Genomic DNA, 18,304 nt, shown 5'->3' on the forward strand with positions numbered 1-18,304 from the left:
AGCATTTCCTGCTCTACGTCTTATTCATAACAACAGTCAACATTAATTATTTATATTTTTGTTTTCACTGACATCTTATTCCTCCAGGAGACAATGATTATATTGGCTCAGAAATTCAGATGTAGGACATCATTGCTTACCAAGGATTTCTTGTAAAATTTCAGAGCAGGCTGTAGGACCAGCTGTGTCATACTGCAGTCTTACAATTTGCATATCTCTGTAGGAACTCACTTGCTCTCTGTTTGAATCTTCTTCATTTCATCAGCTACATCTGATCTGGGTCACCACAGAGGATTTTGGAGAAAGCCCAGGATACCCAGTCTGCCTGTCTGGTCACATTTAATCACAAAACAGTGACTTTTACATTTCTTACCTGATGCTACAATCCAGATATACCATGACAGTCTGATGTATCTGACACTTCAGATGTGGTTCAGAAAGTGAGATTTCAGTGCTGACAACTTCAGATTGTTTTAGTTTCAGCACTTAGTGAAAGAATTATGAAAGGCATAGAAGCTGTGATAGAGGCAAAGGCATTAAAAACATAATTTTGATAATGCAAGACATATTCATATGTACTTCCATCTATTTTGAGAGGTGATTTTTCTACAAGTGCTCTGATCATCCTGTGAGTTTTCATAAAATTTTATTCCAGCTGAAACTGATTAATATAAGAGAGCAGAAAAATTAAAATTTAGATGGAGAAATTAGCTGTTAACCTTCTGTAATCACAGTTCCTCAACAAATCCTGACTAGAAGTATTTCCTAACAGCAAGTGCTAGCTTGTGCAATTTATGCTCCGTTCTCATGCTAAACCTCTTGGGTTAGTCCCACACAGTAACTATGTCTAGTGGGAAAAGGGGTTTTTGTGGTCAGAATTGCACCTTCAGGTTAATTTTGCTATTTTTGTCTTTCCCACTGTACTAACTACCTATTCTATTACACACTTCCCAATTGGCCTCATGTCCAGAAAAAAAATTTTTCACCCCAGACTACACACATTCATATTTTAGGACTTCATCTAAACTAATTTGCTTATGAACATGTTGTCCTTAATTTTTTTTCAGTCAATAAGTTGATTAATAATTTGAGAAAGTAGGCTGAGTTTTCTGCGGCTGAATCTGATTTTGCACAGAGTATACAAAAAACTGGCCTGTAAAGTTTGAAGATTTACTGCCAATTTGTGTTTGTAAAACAATTTGACATCCTCAACTAGACAGGTACAGAAATGCAGCATAAAGTATATCAGAGACAGGACAGTGATTTTAAAATCTCACGAGCACTGTATAAAACTGTGACACAATATCTGTGATGACTACTGAATTATAAAACATATCCTTCTGTTTTTACAATCACCCCAAAACTCTTGTGGACAGATTAAAACATTCCCCAGCATAAGTGTTGCATTTATGCACTTACTAAAAACCTTGTTGCTCTTGAATTCTGTTTAAATGCTTCTTAGAGCTTATCTAACTAAAACTAAATGCATTTAAAGGAAAGAAGTTTGACAGCATGTACACTGGGATGATGTTAACACATTTTTCATTAGAAAAAAAATATACTGAGTTAGAGGTTGTACATCCAAATAAATATTTCACTTTTGAAATTATTGACAGGGTTTAAGAACAAATCTTATTACATTATTGACACTGATCCATGCTAATAAGCAGAGATGGAACTCTCTGTGGCAAACTAAGGAGCGGGTAGAGGAAAGCCAAAAAGTGATGATAATGTATCTATCATTTGTGCATTTAACTATTACTGCTACATCTACCTATTGCTTTGTTACTTTCTTCTCAAACACTTCGGAGTCTGATGGCTGATGGCAAGTTTAACAGCTTGAAAATTATGGATCCAAAGGCCAATTCGGTTATGAGGAAAGAATTTAGGGTAGAATCATAGAATCATGGAATGGTCTGGGTTGGAAGGGACCTCTGAAGGTCAATAGTATAATCCCCTCTGCAGTAAGCAGGAGCATCCTCAACTAGATCAGGTTGCCCAGAGCCCTGTCGAGCCTCACCTTGAATATCTCCAGGGATGGGGCCCCAACCACCTTCTCAGGCAACCTGTTCCAGTGTTCCACTACCCTCATGGTTTGAAGCCATTGTGCATGGTCCTACCACTACAGGCCTTTGTAAACAGTCTCTCTCCATCTTGTAGGCCCCCTTCAGGTACTGGAAGGCTGCTATTAGGTCTCCCTGGAGCGTCGTCTTCTCCAGGCTGAACAACCCCAGCTCCCTCAGCCTGTCTTTGTAGCAGAGATGCTCCAACCCCCTGATCATTTTCATGACCCTCCTCTGGACCTGCTCCATCAAGTCCATGTCCTTTCTATATTGAGGGCTGGATGCAGTACTCCAGGTGAGGTCTCACCAGAGCAGCATAAAGTGGCAGAATTACCTCACTTGATCTGCTGGTAATGCATCTTTTGATGCAGCCCAGATTGCAGTTTGTCTTCTGGGCTGTGAGTGCACACTGTCTGCTCATGTCCAGCTTCTCACCCATCAGCACCCCCAAGTCCTTTTCAACAGGGCTGCTTTCTATCACCTCATCCCCTGGTCTGTATTGATAGTGAGGATTGTTCCAGCCCAGGTGCAGAACTCTGCATGTGCTCTTGTTGAACCACATGAGGTTCACCTGGGCCCAACTCTCCAGCTTGTCCACATCTCTCAGAGTGACATCCTATCCCTCTGGCATATTGACAGCACTATGCAACTAATGATAAAATGTAGTTAATACCAGTTGATCATACTACTGCGATTTGCAATGTTGTGTTTACAAAGGTGTGCTGGTTTGAGGCCAGACAGAACATCTCTTGCCCCGAAAGGGACAAAAGAATGACACACACAAACGGATTGGAGAGTGATGGAGAGTTTAAATGGAAAAGCGATTGGTGAAACTGCAGAAAAACTACAAAGCATAGTGGCAAAGAACATCCTAAAGCATACAGAGTCCCTTACACAATTCCCAGAGGCTTCCAATCCTTCCCTCCTCCCACCTGAGGGTCTACCCAAACCCTCAGGGATCTTTCTTCCCCCTCCCACTGCTAGGCAAGTCTCAGGCTGGCCAGGTCTGAGACTGCCCCCACCCCCCCCCCCCCCCATTCTCCTCCTGGCATTAGGCCTAGTCAGGCCTAAGGTGCCTGAGATACTCCCCCGGCATTACCCGATAAGAAAGAGTATCTCCCACAGGGGCAGAGAGGGAAGAAAGAGGAAGAGAATGACTCTGCAGATGGATTTATAGGGTGCAGGATTTATGGGTAGAAATACGTTGTTTCCTGTGCAGGATTTATGGGTAGAAATACGCTGTTTCCTGTGTCCACCCCTATTGGGTGGGCACCCAGGACACCAGAGTGCACCTCATGCAGCAGTGGCAGGGGGCACCCAGCCTAAACTGCCACAAAAGGAAAACTCATGCTATGACTATGTTATTGATGCATCCACAGAGGGTAGGGAATGATGATGATGTACTGAAGAGAACACCTCTATAGCCAGGCTGGGGGAAGCTGTTTCAATTTAGCATAAACAGCTGCACACTGTAATTCTGAAGGCTGTGGTTCATAACAAGATCACATTCAACACAGGCAAATTATATTAGGCTTTCATATAGTAGATTTTTTTAAAAGGTAAAATAATAAAAATAATTAAATATAAATAAGAAGAGTTAAGTATCTCTTTGAAACTGCATGATTTTTATAGCACCTGGCTAACTTTTATGAATTTTCAGTTGCACATTTGTCACATCTTCCAAAATCATTTAAGTGTACTCATTTGCAAATGAAACAATTGCTTCTCACCATGCTTCCTCTCTGCGTACCAAAACACTCAGAAAGAAAACAACAGTATCAACTAGACAACGCAATCAGATTATAGTTTTAGGACAACTAGTAGGCAACAAGTAAACAGAGACTACCGCAAATTGTTTCTGGGGATTTCCTGGAACCTTTAATATAATTTAAGAATCAAATTATTTAGTGCACTGGAGGACATCTGGAGCATGTCATGCATTGCTTTGACTGTAGTAAGAATAGCATAGCATATGTTTTTAGTCTTGGATTTGGAAATGAGGTTAGGTCAGTTGTATTTCTGTTTTCCTCTACTAAAAGGGAAATGAAGGATCCTTTTTCTGATATGTTTCCAGCTCCTGACAACTGCCTGGTCAGGGACTCTGAAGCAGACAGTTCTCTGCTTAGGAATGACAGACACCTCATTCATTTTCTTTATCATCCATGCACAAGATGTAAGCTAGAAGCAGTTAGTCAACTGTCATGCCTTTTCGTATCTTCTCACATCTTTGATTGGTGACCTGTCAAATGCCAGATAGATTCAAAGATTTATTTTTAAACTCAGTTCCGCATGTTAAAGTACGTTATCAATTATCTGACATTTGAAGCAGGGCTTTGTTGTGACAGATCTGGATTTCTGCTCATGCCAAGCAGAAGAATTTTACATTCCTTTAGAACAGAAAGTCTTTTAGCTACTTACTCTCTTCAATTAAAAAAAAAAAAAGAAACTAAACAAAAAAACACCAAAACAAAACTATCCAAAACCTAAAAACTCTCAAGATTTAATATGATTAAGTTAATTAATTTCATCTATCATCCTCTTTGCTATACAAGTTGATGTGGCTGCAGTGTGGAAACCCAAGAGTTGGCTATTAAGCATATATTTTTATTTCTGCATATGAATTCTCAGTTCCCCAATGAGCTGTACAAAGTTTTTCAAATTATAATATCTTACACATAGATAACTGACTGCTGCATTAAAGATCTGCTTCTCTGCAAAAGTTATTCCCTGCTTTTTAACATGAAATTTACGTAATATTGATCATGCATACACCTAACTTCCTATCTTTAAAAAAAAAAAAAATTGGTTTAACCTTGACTTACTGTGTAATTTGTACTCCTGATGAATGCTGGAAATCACAGAATCTCATGTGTTCTGTGCTTAAAAACATTAAAAGTATTTTCTCCCTTGAAATATGAAATCAACTCAAGACACTTAAAAAAATTATGTGCAAATACTTTACCAAATGCCCAATCATTCCCAGCTGAATAAAACATGAGAATGCTACAAGAAACAGTCAGTGATGATTGACAAACAAGCAAAACTCCTTATGAAAACTGAAATAGCTTAGGTCTTGAAAAGTTGCTAAATATTCTATAGCAAGCAAATGCTCCTAAATTCATCAATAACAAATGCATTAATAGACAGTGCAGTAATTGAATCCATTGGATTTTATTAATCAGAGAGCTTTATAATCTTTTCTGTTCCTGTGTCCTTCTCTGGAGACTTTCAAAACCCACCTGGATGCATTCTTGTGCAGACTACCCTAAGTGATCCTGCTCTGGAAGGGGGGTTGGACCTGATGATCTCTTGAGGTCCCTTCCAGCCTCTAATACACTGTGATACTGTGATGATACTGCTCACTGTCTTTTGCTATTAAAGCATTTCCTTTAAAGCTATAGAGTTTTATTAATTTTATTATTTTCTCATTTGGTTTTCATTGTTTGTTTAAATGTACTTCTTTTTGAGAGTAAACTAAGATTTGTAGCCACAATTTAAGATCTTTAATTGGTTAGATCTTTGCATATCAGCTAGAGACTTACCAGTTTATATGCTTTGTGTGTAGCACGCTATTTTTTTTTCTTGCAGCCTACCCACAATGGGTGGAGAAACTTAATGATACTCAGTTAGACAGTGGAGATCAACTCCGATGGGAATGTAAAGCCACTGGAAAGCCAAGACCCACGTATCGTTGGCTGAAAAATGGAGTTCCTCTCTGGCCACAGGTACATTAGAAGAGGAGTCAAGAGTATGTTGCATGTTTCTCCTTTCATTCTAAGTCAGTTGAAGATGTACTGAAAAACACCTCAGAAATTGCTGTTTTCTACATTAGTGTTTTAAATGTTACCATACAGGCAAGTTGTCTGGGTGTATTCCCTCTGAACTATCTCAAGCAGTGTAAAATCACACCCATCAGTAATTCATCAGTAATATTTAGGAGATGGGAATCTTCTGAGCTGTGCCTGAAACAGCATCTGCCATTGTACTGTAATGTACGTCTAAGCAATTTCCAGTATGTTTAGTTTTTTCTTTTGTATCTAAAATTTTTCTCTATTAAAAAAGATCCACAACTCAGAGAAGGACTGTATTTACTGAATCAGATTCCTTCACATTTCTCCCAAAGTTATGTTATTTTTTGTTTGTAAATAATCATAATTCTTCAAAACACTAACAGGCTAATGTAGAAGGGACAATGACTATTGTATTTTCATCAAAGTCTTTTAATTCTCTGTGAGCGGCAGAACAAACCACCAAAACCATTAAAATACTTCATATTAGCTCTTAAAAAGGTCTTTAACTATAGTTACCTGATATATTTTAGAATCAAATATTTTCCTTTCAAAAGACCACTCATGGGTTGATTTTTATTTCACTTTGTTCTTTTCCTTTCACTAAACCATCAATGTATCAACCAAAATCATGTGGTTTTCTGACTAGCAGCTTTCCATTTTTACAGCCTCAAGATACTTAAGGTAAAAAAAACCCAAACAAACAAACAAAAAAAACCCTCAAACCCCAAACTAAAACCAAACCTTTGTAAATGTATTTCATGTATTTTTTCCAGATTGAAATAAAGCTGTTCAATTCTGGGGGAAAAAATGTCTCCATTTGGAAATTAATTGATAGACTTGATTTATTAATATGAAAGGTGTAATGCCTTTGTTTTTTGCAAATATCGTCTCTGACTGTGAACATCAACAAATTATGCAAAAATTGAGAAAGGAAACACAAACACAGTTCATTTTTGAAGTTATGAGGCATTTAAAAATAAGACTATACGCCTTAACTTTACCCATTTCTGCCCTCTTAGTTGGACTTATTAGTCCTGAGATTGAAGCAATTTCAATATCTCTTCTTTTTAGTTTTCTGATTTTCCAACCCATTAGTTGCACCAGGCTTTGAAATGTCAAATTAAATTTCAGTTTAAACTGGGGGCTTACAATGGAGAGAACTTTTTTCTGTTTCCTCTGCATTTCAAGCTCTTTATTTTTTATCCATTTTTAATTAAATGTACAACCCTAATAATGAAATCTAGAGATGCTTTATTGTAGTTCAAATTATTCATTATACAGCTCCATGTGGTACACTTTTCAATAAACAGCTATTAATGCCCCTTCTGTTCCAGCTGTGGTAATTAATTTCTACTAGTGGACCTGTCAAAGAAGAAATTTACACTAATGATGAGGCAATTAGACACTTTTGCTCTTACTTATGCAAGCAGCCTTTAAAGACCAGGAGAATACTACCATGACTGAAATAAAATACTTGCTAGAGATGTGAAAATCACCAGATATGTTACACTCACAACTGAGTTCTTGCCTCATTAAAGTTCCCCAGGTGCACTGCTTTTAAAAGTCATGTAAAGGTAATAGCAAAAAAAAAAAAAAAAACCAAAACACAAAAAAAAACAACCACCCAAGCAGACATTAGCAAGCCTTGGAAATTGATAACTTCCACTAAAAATATTTACCTTCAAATCTTCAAATATTTTTGGATTTTTTTTCTGCCTTCCTCCATCTGCTTTATTCTTGTCATTCCTTATATGAAAAGAAAAAATTCAGCCCAAGGAACTTTGTTTCTCAGTTTTATTTTAGCTTAATAATATCTTTTGTCCCATTGCCTTAAGCTTACAGCACAGCAAATTTCCAGTGCCTGTTTGCTTATAGATTTTTCAATTTCTTTTCCCTTACAGACCAGGATTGAGATGGTTAATGGTGTTCTGATGATCCACAGTGTGAATGTTTCAGATGCAGGAATGTATCAGTGCTTAGCAGAAAATAAGTATGGCACCATTTATGCCAGTGCTGAACTGAAGATTTTAGGTGAGTATTATTGAAAAAGAGCAGGCAGTTCCCTTTTTTCCCCTTTGATAATTACATTTGTTCTTGATCTGTTATGATAAGGAAGAGCTTCTGTCAGACCAAACTTAGCTGAGCAGATAAAAGTGAGTTCCTTTTTATTTTTGTTATTTATCTGTGAGTCCTTTGTTGTCTAAGAAAGCACAGGTCATTGTGTTAACCAAAAATTTCCTTTCATAAATTACTCAGTTACATTTTATGACCATTTCTCACACAAGGCTATTTCAGTTCAAATAAATAGAAAAATATTTTTTAATCTTTCAGAATTAACTGCAGGGGAAGAAACTCAAAGAAAGGAAATATATTTCAGTCTCTATTAAAATTAAATTATTACTTTTACCCTGGCCATTTTTCAGAGGTCATTAAGTATGATCTTAATTTCAAAGGTGTAAAAATTTCTTGTGAAGCTACCAGAACTGATCAAATACTGGAAATTACATACTTGAGCAAATATCACCCATAGTACAGCAAATACATTCCTTTGTAATTTCTGATTCATTCAGCAAAGAGATACCTCTTTCTTACACTGTTCTCTTGCTCTGTCTCTTATATCTAGACTGGTTAGAAAGCAGCCCTGAGGGGAGGGACTTGGGGGTGCTAGACAAGAAGCTCAACATGAGCTGTCAATGTGCACTTGCAGCCCAGAAAGCCGACCAGATCCTGGGCTGCATCAAGAGAAGTGAGGCCAGCAGGTCAAGGGAGGTGATTCTCCCCCTCTACTCAGCTCTGGTGAGACCCCACCTGGAGTACTGTGTCCAGTTCTGGAGCCCCTATTCCAAGAGGGATATGGACATGCTGGAATGTGTCCAGAAAAGGGCCACCAGGATGATCAGAGGGCTGGAGCACCTCTCCTATGAGGACAAACTGAAAGAGTTGGGGCTGTTCAGTCTGGAGAAGAGAAGGCTCTGAGGTGACCTTCTTGTGGCTTTCCAGTATCTGAAGGGGGCCTACAAGAAAGCTGGGGAGGGACTTTTTAGGCTATCAGGTAGTGATAGGACTAGGGGGAATGGAATAAACCTGGAAGTGGGGAGATTCAGGCTGGATGTGAGGAAGAAGTTCTTCCCCATGAGAGTGGTGAGAGTCTGGAATGGGTTGTCGAGGGAGGTGGTTGGGGCCCCATCCCTGGAGGTGTTTGCAGCCAGGCTGGATGAGGCTCTGGCCAGCCTGATCTAGTGTGAGGTGTCCCTGGCCATGGCAGGGGGGTTGGAACTAGATGATCCTTGTGGTCCCTTCCAACCCTGACTGATTCTATGAGTCTATTATAAAATAAGAGTACCTATTATATCAGGTAGTTGCACGCTTTCTTTGATGTTCCCCAAAACTGGAAATGGCCATTATATGTTGGTGCAGTTAAGATCAGTCTTTCGTTTGGTCATTTGTAAAATTGTACCCCTGTTAAGTTTTAACCATAATGTTGCATTAAAGAAGCAGTTGACTTTAATTTTCTGGGTTATTAAAGGGAGAAGAACGGAATAAATTGTCCATATAAATAGGTCTGGTATGAAAATTATCCAAAATAATGGTAGGAAATTCCTATGTGCTTGAGACAATAGAGTGTAATAGCTTCCTATATGTGTATCTGACATAATTGCAAGAAAGGGCTTTGATTTCGCAAAAATAGTTTTAAAAACACACCAACATATGAGATTATTTGAGAATAACTGTCCTTTCCTGATGTGAAATTACAGTAATTAGCATCATTTTGTGATATATTTATTCCTTGAGGTGATGTATGGTAATCAATGGGACTTCTTGAAAAGGGAAATATTAAGACAACATGGTTAAATATTTCTTATTAAGAACTCATTTTTTCAGTTCCAAGTATTCAAACAAATATAAAAAGTGAAAGCAATAAAATTTCATTAACAGCAGTATTTTTTGTAAGCATTAACTAAAGACTGCATTTTGGATAGTTACGTAATTCAAATTTCTTTAATTTTGAACTATTTATTTCTAACAAGTTATTTACCAAATCAAAAAATTTTAGAGATGGTGTAACTAAATCAACTTCAATATTTGATTTCTAAAGCTGTTGGATTTCACAATCTTGCTTTAGTGAGATGATGTGAAGGGCATCTCACTGATTCATAATGAACTGGATTAAATCTTCAGTGTAACAATTTCCAAGTGAAAAATGGGGATTCTATACCCAAAACAAATCTATTATTCTAATCTTCTACTAGAATGTAATGAAACACGAAGCTGAGATTGTTCTCCGTAAAGTCATCTTCCTTCTTTTTAACAGCTTCAGCTCCCACTTTCCCACCAAATCAAATGAAGAAAACTATAATTATTACCAAGGGCCAAGAAGTTGTCATTGAGTGCAAGCCACAAGCTTCTCCAAAGCCAACTATCACTTGGAAGAAAGGAGACAAAGCATTAAGAGAGAGTAAGAGGTCAGAAGCCTGTTTGGTAAACTAAATATTGTGTTTGTATGTTTCATTCTGTGATATAAGAGGAAAATACAGCAAGTGACAGGAATATGGATATGTTAGCATAGGTATGGCATAATTATTTTGTCAGTCTGCTTGTCTGGCAGTAGTGACTTGATTGTTTCCACAATACTGAAATGAAAAGTCTTAAAATGGTTGGGAGATGCAGACAGATGAAAGGGAGTTTGTTGGGCGTATTTTTGTTTGGTTGGGTTTTGGTTGTTTTTTTTTTGTTTGTTTGTTTGTTTTGTTTTTTTGTTTTTTTTTTCTGTATTTTGTCTGTTACTCATTTAAAAAATAAAAAAAATCATTTACATTGTAGAGATATTACAAATTTAGTGTATGAAAGTACTAAAAGCACAGAGACTGGAGTAGTCAAGACCACATAAAATATCAAATGTGCTCATTCATTTGAAATAATTTTAATAAGGCAGATTTGCAGCTTCATCACAATGATTGCATTATAGGATTTAATTACACAAGTAGTTCCTGTACTCAGCAGCACAGCTGTTTAATAGAATATGCTTGATTAAATAAGCTTCGTCCAGCTCTGTATGTTAAACATAGTTTAAGCACTGCAGGTTAAATGCCAGCTGTAATTGCACTTTACAAGATTACGTGTCTGTACACTAGAATGTTTTGCCAGTCTTTAAGTAGACAGAGCAATCTTATCTTCTTTCTGGTGAAATATGTGAATTAACCACTTAAAATGCCTTGTATGGCATTAGTCAAAAAGATAAAAGCAAGGCCTTTTTGTTCGTTTGTGCAATACTGATGAAAGCAGCAGAGCACATCCTTCCTTGTTACCTGCAAAAACCATTTCATTCAGGTAAGTTCCATTTTCACCTCATACCATTTGGTTTGTTCAGAGAAGGATAAATGTGTAACTCTTCATGCCATGATTTCTTTGCTGAGGCAGTGGGAAACAGCTTTATATATAACATTTTCCTAACAGGAATGAGTCATATAGTATATATTGACAAGATAGGACTGAATGATATTTATACAGACGTTGATTATGTCAACTATCTTGAGACTAACGTCTCTATGCTGTAGCTACACTATTTTCATTACATGGCCATTTTCTCTCATCTCCACAGAACTCACTATGTTTTCTCTGATCACCAGATGTAAATCACATTTTGATCCAGGACCAGTAAAACATTTTGGTAATTGTCAAAACATAGCCTACCTCTGAAGTTAAAATCTTGTAAAATAAGAGCTGATATAGTTCTGGCATTTGCAGCTTTTTGATACTTGCTTATCTTGACAGAGACTGGAATGGGAAATGAAACATGGAAGAAAAAGAACAGGTTGAAGTATTTAAAATCTTTAAAAGACTTAGGATGTGTTCAACTTAATTTTTAGTCCATTTGTAACTGAGCAGAAGGCTGAGTGTACTCTTGCTCTTGTACAGTTCTCACTGAAGTCAGACCTTGACTCTAGCTCCCGGAATTTAATTCTGTCTGAAAGCCTCAAATGTTTCAAATTCACTTGATACACTGAAGTCACTCACTTGGCAACACAACTGTGGAAAGAGTCTGCATGAGTTCCATCTTTCTTGGTCTGTTTTTAAATTTGAACAAATTATCCAACTCACGGTCTTCATATTCACACTCTATATATCCTTGGTTTGCTTCCCCTGGTGTGCAATCATTATTCTAAACAGCCAGATAATTTGATTCAACTTGGAAAGCATCTGTTTATTATAACAGGCATTTTGAACTGGGTTCTATATGAGTAGAAACTCTCTAAGAGCAAAACAAGTAGGATATTCACAGCTGTTTGCTGACAGAAATTATCATTCTGAGTGTTGCAATGTCATAATGTTATAAATTTGATTAAATTATTCATATGGAAGCATATTTATTTAATAAAGAACTTTAAAATCTTTTAGTTCATAAATGTTATGGTTTTAGTGCTCCTGCCCCCTGTCCCCCTCCTGCCTTCTCCCTCTCCTCTCACCAAGTCATAAGACAGGAAGGAAAAAAAGGGCAGGGAGTTTTCCTTAGTTGACTTGAATAGAATATTTACTTCTCCACTACAAAAGTATCAGGCTACATCAGTGTGTACATAAAACAGAAAGAAAGGGAAAATACCACACAGAAATCCTGAAAGCAAGTGAGAAACACCCACACTCAGAACCTGGAAAGTGAGAGAGCGACCCAGAATCCCCTGTCCAGGATGATAACACCTTACAGTCATACAAATACTATAAATTCATGAATTCTGGTAGTGAGGAATATCAGTCTCTTGATTTTCAAACCACTACAATAAGTAAATTTGGTTTTATAGAAAAGTGGATTATATTGGGATCTAACTCTTGAAGAATAAGTTTATGCTTTGCTTTATAATAAAATGTTTGTTAGGAACTTTGATTTAGGTCCTAATAGGAAGAATTGGGCCCTTGGGCAAGAGTACAGTGATGAACAAACATTTTAATGAAGTTTCTGAACTGTTCTAATTAAATACTTCCTAATCTCCTCCTTTACTATTTTAGCATCAGCTTCTAAATAAGATCCAGACTCAGACTATTCATATCAGAAAGCATGTCAGGAGCCTGTTTCCAATTAAACATAATTTTTAACTTTTGTATCAAACTAAAAGAAGGCAATAAAAAGGAATATATCATAACATTATTTTGTGCAGATAATAATCTCTATAATACACAGAAGAATAGACTGTAAACTGCTGTCAGTTACTCACAAATATAAATCATGACTAATAATGATAAAGTCAATTATTACATTCTGGACAAAAATTGTTCATAATTTTTTTCAGTTTCTGTGTTCAGGATTCTATAAATCACAGGTATTTTCTAATGATTTACTACTGCACAAATTTTCATGAGCCATTACTCCATGAACTGTAATCTCTGTTTCATCATTTCCTTAGAGTCACCTACCTTTCTTTTGTAGATTGCCCTGCAGTAGTGAATACAGCTGATATTTAAACACATGATTGAGGAGTCATAGGTATTAAAAAACAAGTCTTTATTAATATGGGTTTGTTCTTTCTCTTACATTTAAAACATATTTATATTATTTATATAATTGCTCAAATTCATCCACCTAGCTCTGAGGTTACCTTTGCCTGAGGACCTAACTGTATTAAGAGTTTCTGTGAGGAAAATAAATGATAAAAGTGCTCCACCTGCCACTTTTCCTATGGAGCAATTCTTTTCCTGCATTCCACTTCTATTTGAAGTAGTTTTGAAGATACTCCTTCAGGTTAAGCCGTAGAGGAAACTTCAGGTAGCTTGAGTGTAATAGCCTAGCCTTGGACACAAACTTCAATATCCCCATCCATGCAGTAGGCATCATGGTGGGTTTTTATTGACTGCAAGTGGGTAAAACCTTTTTATTCATTTTTTACTGAATGATACCAACATCTGAGATTGGCATGGATCAGCTGGAACAGGTTGCTCAAGGTCGTGTCCACTCAAATGTTGAATATCTCCAAGGATGGAGACACCGCAGCCTATCTGTAAACCTTGTTCTATCCTAATTAATCACCCCTACGTTAAGAAAGATGTTTTTATGTTTAAATGGAATTAATATTTAAATGGAATTGCCTGTGTTTCAGTTTGTGTCCATTGTTTCTTATCCTGTCACTGGCCACCACTGAGAAGGGTCAGGCTGTGTCTGTTTACTCCCTCCTATCAGTGTGTGTATCAGTTGACCAATGTGTCAATCAACTGGGAGATGCTGATCTATAACAAAGATGTCCATTTAATGAATTAATATCAAAGCTTCTTTCATGACACACGAAATTCTTTGCCCTAAACCTGCTTGGCCATCAAAATTCATGAAAATTAAATGTTACTTACTCATCAAAACCTATCCACTGTGTAATACCATGTAGCAAAGTTACTTTCTTCTTTACATGTTCTTTTTTTACTGTGTTTCACCTGAGGTCGTTTGGACCGATTTTCAGCCATAGAGAGCCTGTAGTAGCTCTATATTGAGGTACTGGATGTTAATAGCGAGTGCCCTGACAAATAGTGTTTAAATGTCACAAATAAAATTAGTAGATACTGAAAATTGGGATACATGAATATTTGTGAAACTATCAGGCATTAAAAACACAGCAAAATAATAATGAGGAAGTTCTGCCTTCATAATAATGCAGATATAAAATTTCAATCCACACTTGAGGCTGCTGAAATTGTGCCTTTACCTAAGCTTGCATCATTTTTTGTTCTTTCAGCTGTGTCTAACATTCAGTAGATGTGAAAAAAAGCCAGAGAAAAGAGAGAGAAGAAAAAGATCTTGTATGGGGACATTAAATTCAAACACTAATATAGCATTGCTACAGGGCAGCCTGAGACTATTGGCTTTTATCTACCTCCAGGTTAATGCTGAAATCATTGAACTACAGAAGAGTTGTTCTGTATACCTAGATATTTCTTCTGTTACACTTTCCTATGCAATTAGTAGGAACACCTAGAGCATATAAATCTAAAAATAACATCATACAAAACTTAGAAACTGATGGTTTTATGTTTTTTCTGGTCTCTCAGACTCCTTCATTTTCAGTTTTGACAAGTTCTTATTACAATTTTACTCTTCAGTCTACTATATTTAAGGATCTGTCATTGTTACTGTTGTAAAATCCTGGCTTAGTGGCTTTATAGCTCAATTGTTATTAAAAAAAAAAAAACAAAACAAAACAAAAAAGTAAGAAGGCTGTTTCAGAGCAGAAACAAGAAAATAAAATATGTGGGTTTGCAGGTGAAATTTGTATTAAATTTTATGAAGTGCTTTGGTTAGTACATGTTGTGTTATGTTTGTAAACATGAACATGTATTTTATGTATTTGCTTGCAACAGAGGTATGTATTATATGCTCTATTCATAATCAAAGGGGTAGCTTTCCAAAAGAATTTTGATTTCATCTAACTGTGGTTTGTTAACATTTGTTTAAACTGAAAACAAAAGAAAGTATATATGTAAAATGGATGGGAACATTTACTCTGAACTGTGAATTTCAGTTTGTCTGTTGGTTCCTAAGTTGCATCAGTCTCAACTTGAGTCTGGCACAAGTTTTTCTGTATCTTCATGACCAGCCACACAGACAGGACCGTAACTCAGCTTACTACCATTCCACTTTTTGTTGAAAATGCCACAATTTTTTTTCATAGTAATAAAGAAAGACCTTCTGAATTAACCCAGCTAAAGGAGCAGACTATTAAGCAGTCTGAAGCTTTTCCTTTGTGTCCCCAGTTAAATATCCAAAGAAAATGGCTTATGTACTCAAGTTTAACAAACAGCATTTTCCACAGGCTACCAAATAAATCCTGTGGTTATATTCAAGGAAATTTCTATCTAAAAGATTCTATATGACTTCTCTGATCTGAAACATCCCAGTTTTTCTTCCCAGGAATGGTATTCATGACAATAACACCTATCATTTCTCCTTATTAATGTACTTCATATACTGCTTTACAGCTATTTAAGCATTTGATGATTCTTCTTAGAGAAATAATGCTTGATTTAAATACAGAAGTGTATATTTAGGCACTTGTGCACTGAAGTATACAGTATTTTATAGAAACATTATTCTCTTCATACTTTGGGTTGATTGAAGAAGTGTTCTACCATATCTTACCCACTTTCAATTAAAATTGGATATGCTGTATATGCCTTTAATGTCTACTTACACAACTAATTATCAGTTGAGCAAGCAGTTAATGAATTCTGATTCTGTGATTCATTTCTCTGGTTTTATACACGGCTGCCTGTTTGTGCACCACACAGAGTATGAAAAGTCATCAGTCACCTAAAGGTTTTCCTTTGCCTAAGGCTCTTCAGACTATGACTTTCCACATAATTTTTCCTTAATACGAACTTCCTCTAAAATTCCTGGGAATTTAAACACTTAACTTCATGCCACCAGCTGATACTCACATTCCCAGGTGGCACTTTAATGATCAAAAGTAGTGAAGAGAGAAAGTGCAGGGGGCATTAAGAGAAACTTCATGACAGAAACTTGTACCTTCCTGAGAGAGTTCTTGAAGTAATTTCTTTTACATTTTTTGTGTAAATCATGGTCTAATTTAGCTGTGGCTGGCCCATAATGGGAATTAGAGCTCTGCTTATAAAGTAGAAAAGGGAAACAATGGTAACCTCAACTAAATAGTAAAAACAAATGTCAAGATTATCAATTCACAATAATAATAAAGACCAAACAAAGGATGTTTGTTCAAAAGCACCATTGTTTCACTAATTGATTACATTACACAACATGAGTTTCAACAAGACAATGATTTTAGCCACGCTCTTAAATAACTTGTACTCTTTACTCATGTTCTCTTACAGTACTCATAATGCCTGAAATGTTTCTTGCTTTCTGGGCCTTAGGCAAAAAAATTGCTTTTCTGTACCTATGAGTGCAGTCAGGTCTGGTTTCAGTGACAAAATTAAATTGCTGAAATTTCCTTCTCTTGTCTCAGGCTTCTTACTTTACAATGAAAAGATTTATGAATCTGATTCAGGTGAAAAATAGCCCCTTTATTTCACAGGCCTATTTTTTTTAATAGATCATTTCTCCTGGTCACACAGACACATGCATGCATGTGCCAGAGTAGCCCAGGAAGAACTGTAGTGACTGGCCATGGAGCAAGACAGGTACTTTTGCAACAGAGGAGTGTCCAGGACATTATATGAAGCAAGTCTCATATTTTCCTTCCTATAAATGCTGTGTACTAGTTAGGGCAAATGATTTACCTACACAAGTAAATTAAAAGTTGTCTTGCAGTGTTGCCTGGGATTGCACTGGGATGCAATCAGCTATGCTATGAAATAGTCAGTCCCTGGCTGAATTTTATTACTTGCATCAAGTAGTTGTTCCCAAGCGGCCCTTATGCATCTTAGGAGTTTGTGCATGCCAAAAGCCACGCCTAATAGACTGTCCACATGCTGCCACATGCTAACAGCGTTTAGTAGGATAGAAATCATTTGGTGATACCTAGCTTCAATACACAGAAGAAGTATCTCTATTTATTTTCTTGATAGAGAAAGTTCTGTTTAAGTTCAGCAGCACATGAGAGTCTTACCTCAGCCCGAATCTCTCGGCATTGTTGCTGAACTAGTGACATAGACATAGTAATAGATAAATAATAATTACTATCACTCAGTGACATGTTACCACATAGCAGTAAAATGTTTAAAGTCTGTAGGCATCAAGACTTTTTTTAAATTAGCAAGAAACAAAATGTTAGAGAAGAAATTCCCAAGGCATTCTGAGAAATTTGTGAAATGAACCCTGACTGAGAAATAGTCAGACTCCAAGCTGTGAGCATATGTGTGAAGGCTACAAAGATCTTCTACCTTTGAGCTGCTAAAACCCATTTTGCACTAGAAAGCCACATTTCCAGGGAACATTCTTTCCTATGTGTCATAAATCTAAATTAGTTAGGGTAGCTTTTCAACAGATTGTCACCTATTGCATCAAGATTTAGTGACCATTTTACCAATATTATGAAATTTACTATTCAGTTTTGAAATGTAAAGGGAATTTGTATTGCATTTGGCATCTTCTGTCACATGATATTCTGACATTCTGCAGCCTGTCAATATTGAAAATCCATGGACTGTAAATATTTACGTACCCATTGCTTCCAGGCTAGCTCAGTCTGGAAGCAAATGAATGCTGTATTTACAAGCAAATCTACAATCTATGAAGAAATGCAATGAATATGTACAAATATATACTATTCACAACATTTAAAAATATCTACAATCAACAGAAAAGCACAACCAAGCTCCCTTTGCTTCCCCCAAGGGGCCTCTCCCAGGGGCCTCCTCCCCAACCAGAAAAACTCCCCCCCAGACTCCCCTGGCAGAAGGCAGAGAGTTAAGAAGCAGAGAGGCTGTTAGGCTTAGCTCATCAAGGTCAGTGTGTTATCTTCAACCAGAAAAGCAGAAGCAGCCAGACACAGGCCCAGCAAG

General features: G+C 36.7%; 1 protein-coding gene across 1 annotated transcript in view; it reads left to right on the forward strand.

Annotated features, from left to right (window-relative positions):
• The window catches only part of CNTN5 (contactin 5), a 265,100-nt gene that overhangs the window by 126,162 nt on the left and 120,634 nt on the right, over nt 1–18,304 (forward strand). Inside the window, exons 9-11 of the mRNA XM_054389935.1 lie at nt 5,652–5,788; nt 7,756–7,885; nt 10,167–10,317. Of these exons, the coding sequence (XP_054245910.1) occupies nt 5,652–5,788; nt 7,756–7,885; nt 10,167–10,317 (418 nt within the window). The remainder of the gene's footprint in view (nt 1–5,651; nt 5,789–7,755; nt 7,886–10,166; nt 10,318–18,304) is intronic.

This window comes from Indicator indicator, chromosome 1, assembly GCF_027791375.1.
Source record: "Indicator indicator isolate 239-I01 chromosome 1, UM_Iind_1.1, whole genome shotgun sequence".
Lineage (NCBI taxonomy): Eukaryota > Metazoa > Chordata > Aves > Piciformes > Indicatoridae > Indicator > Indicator indicator.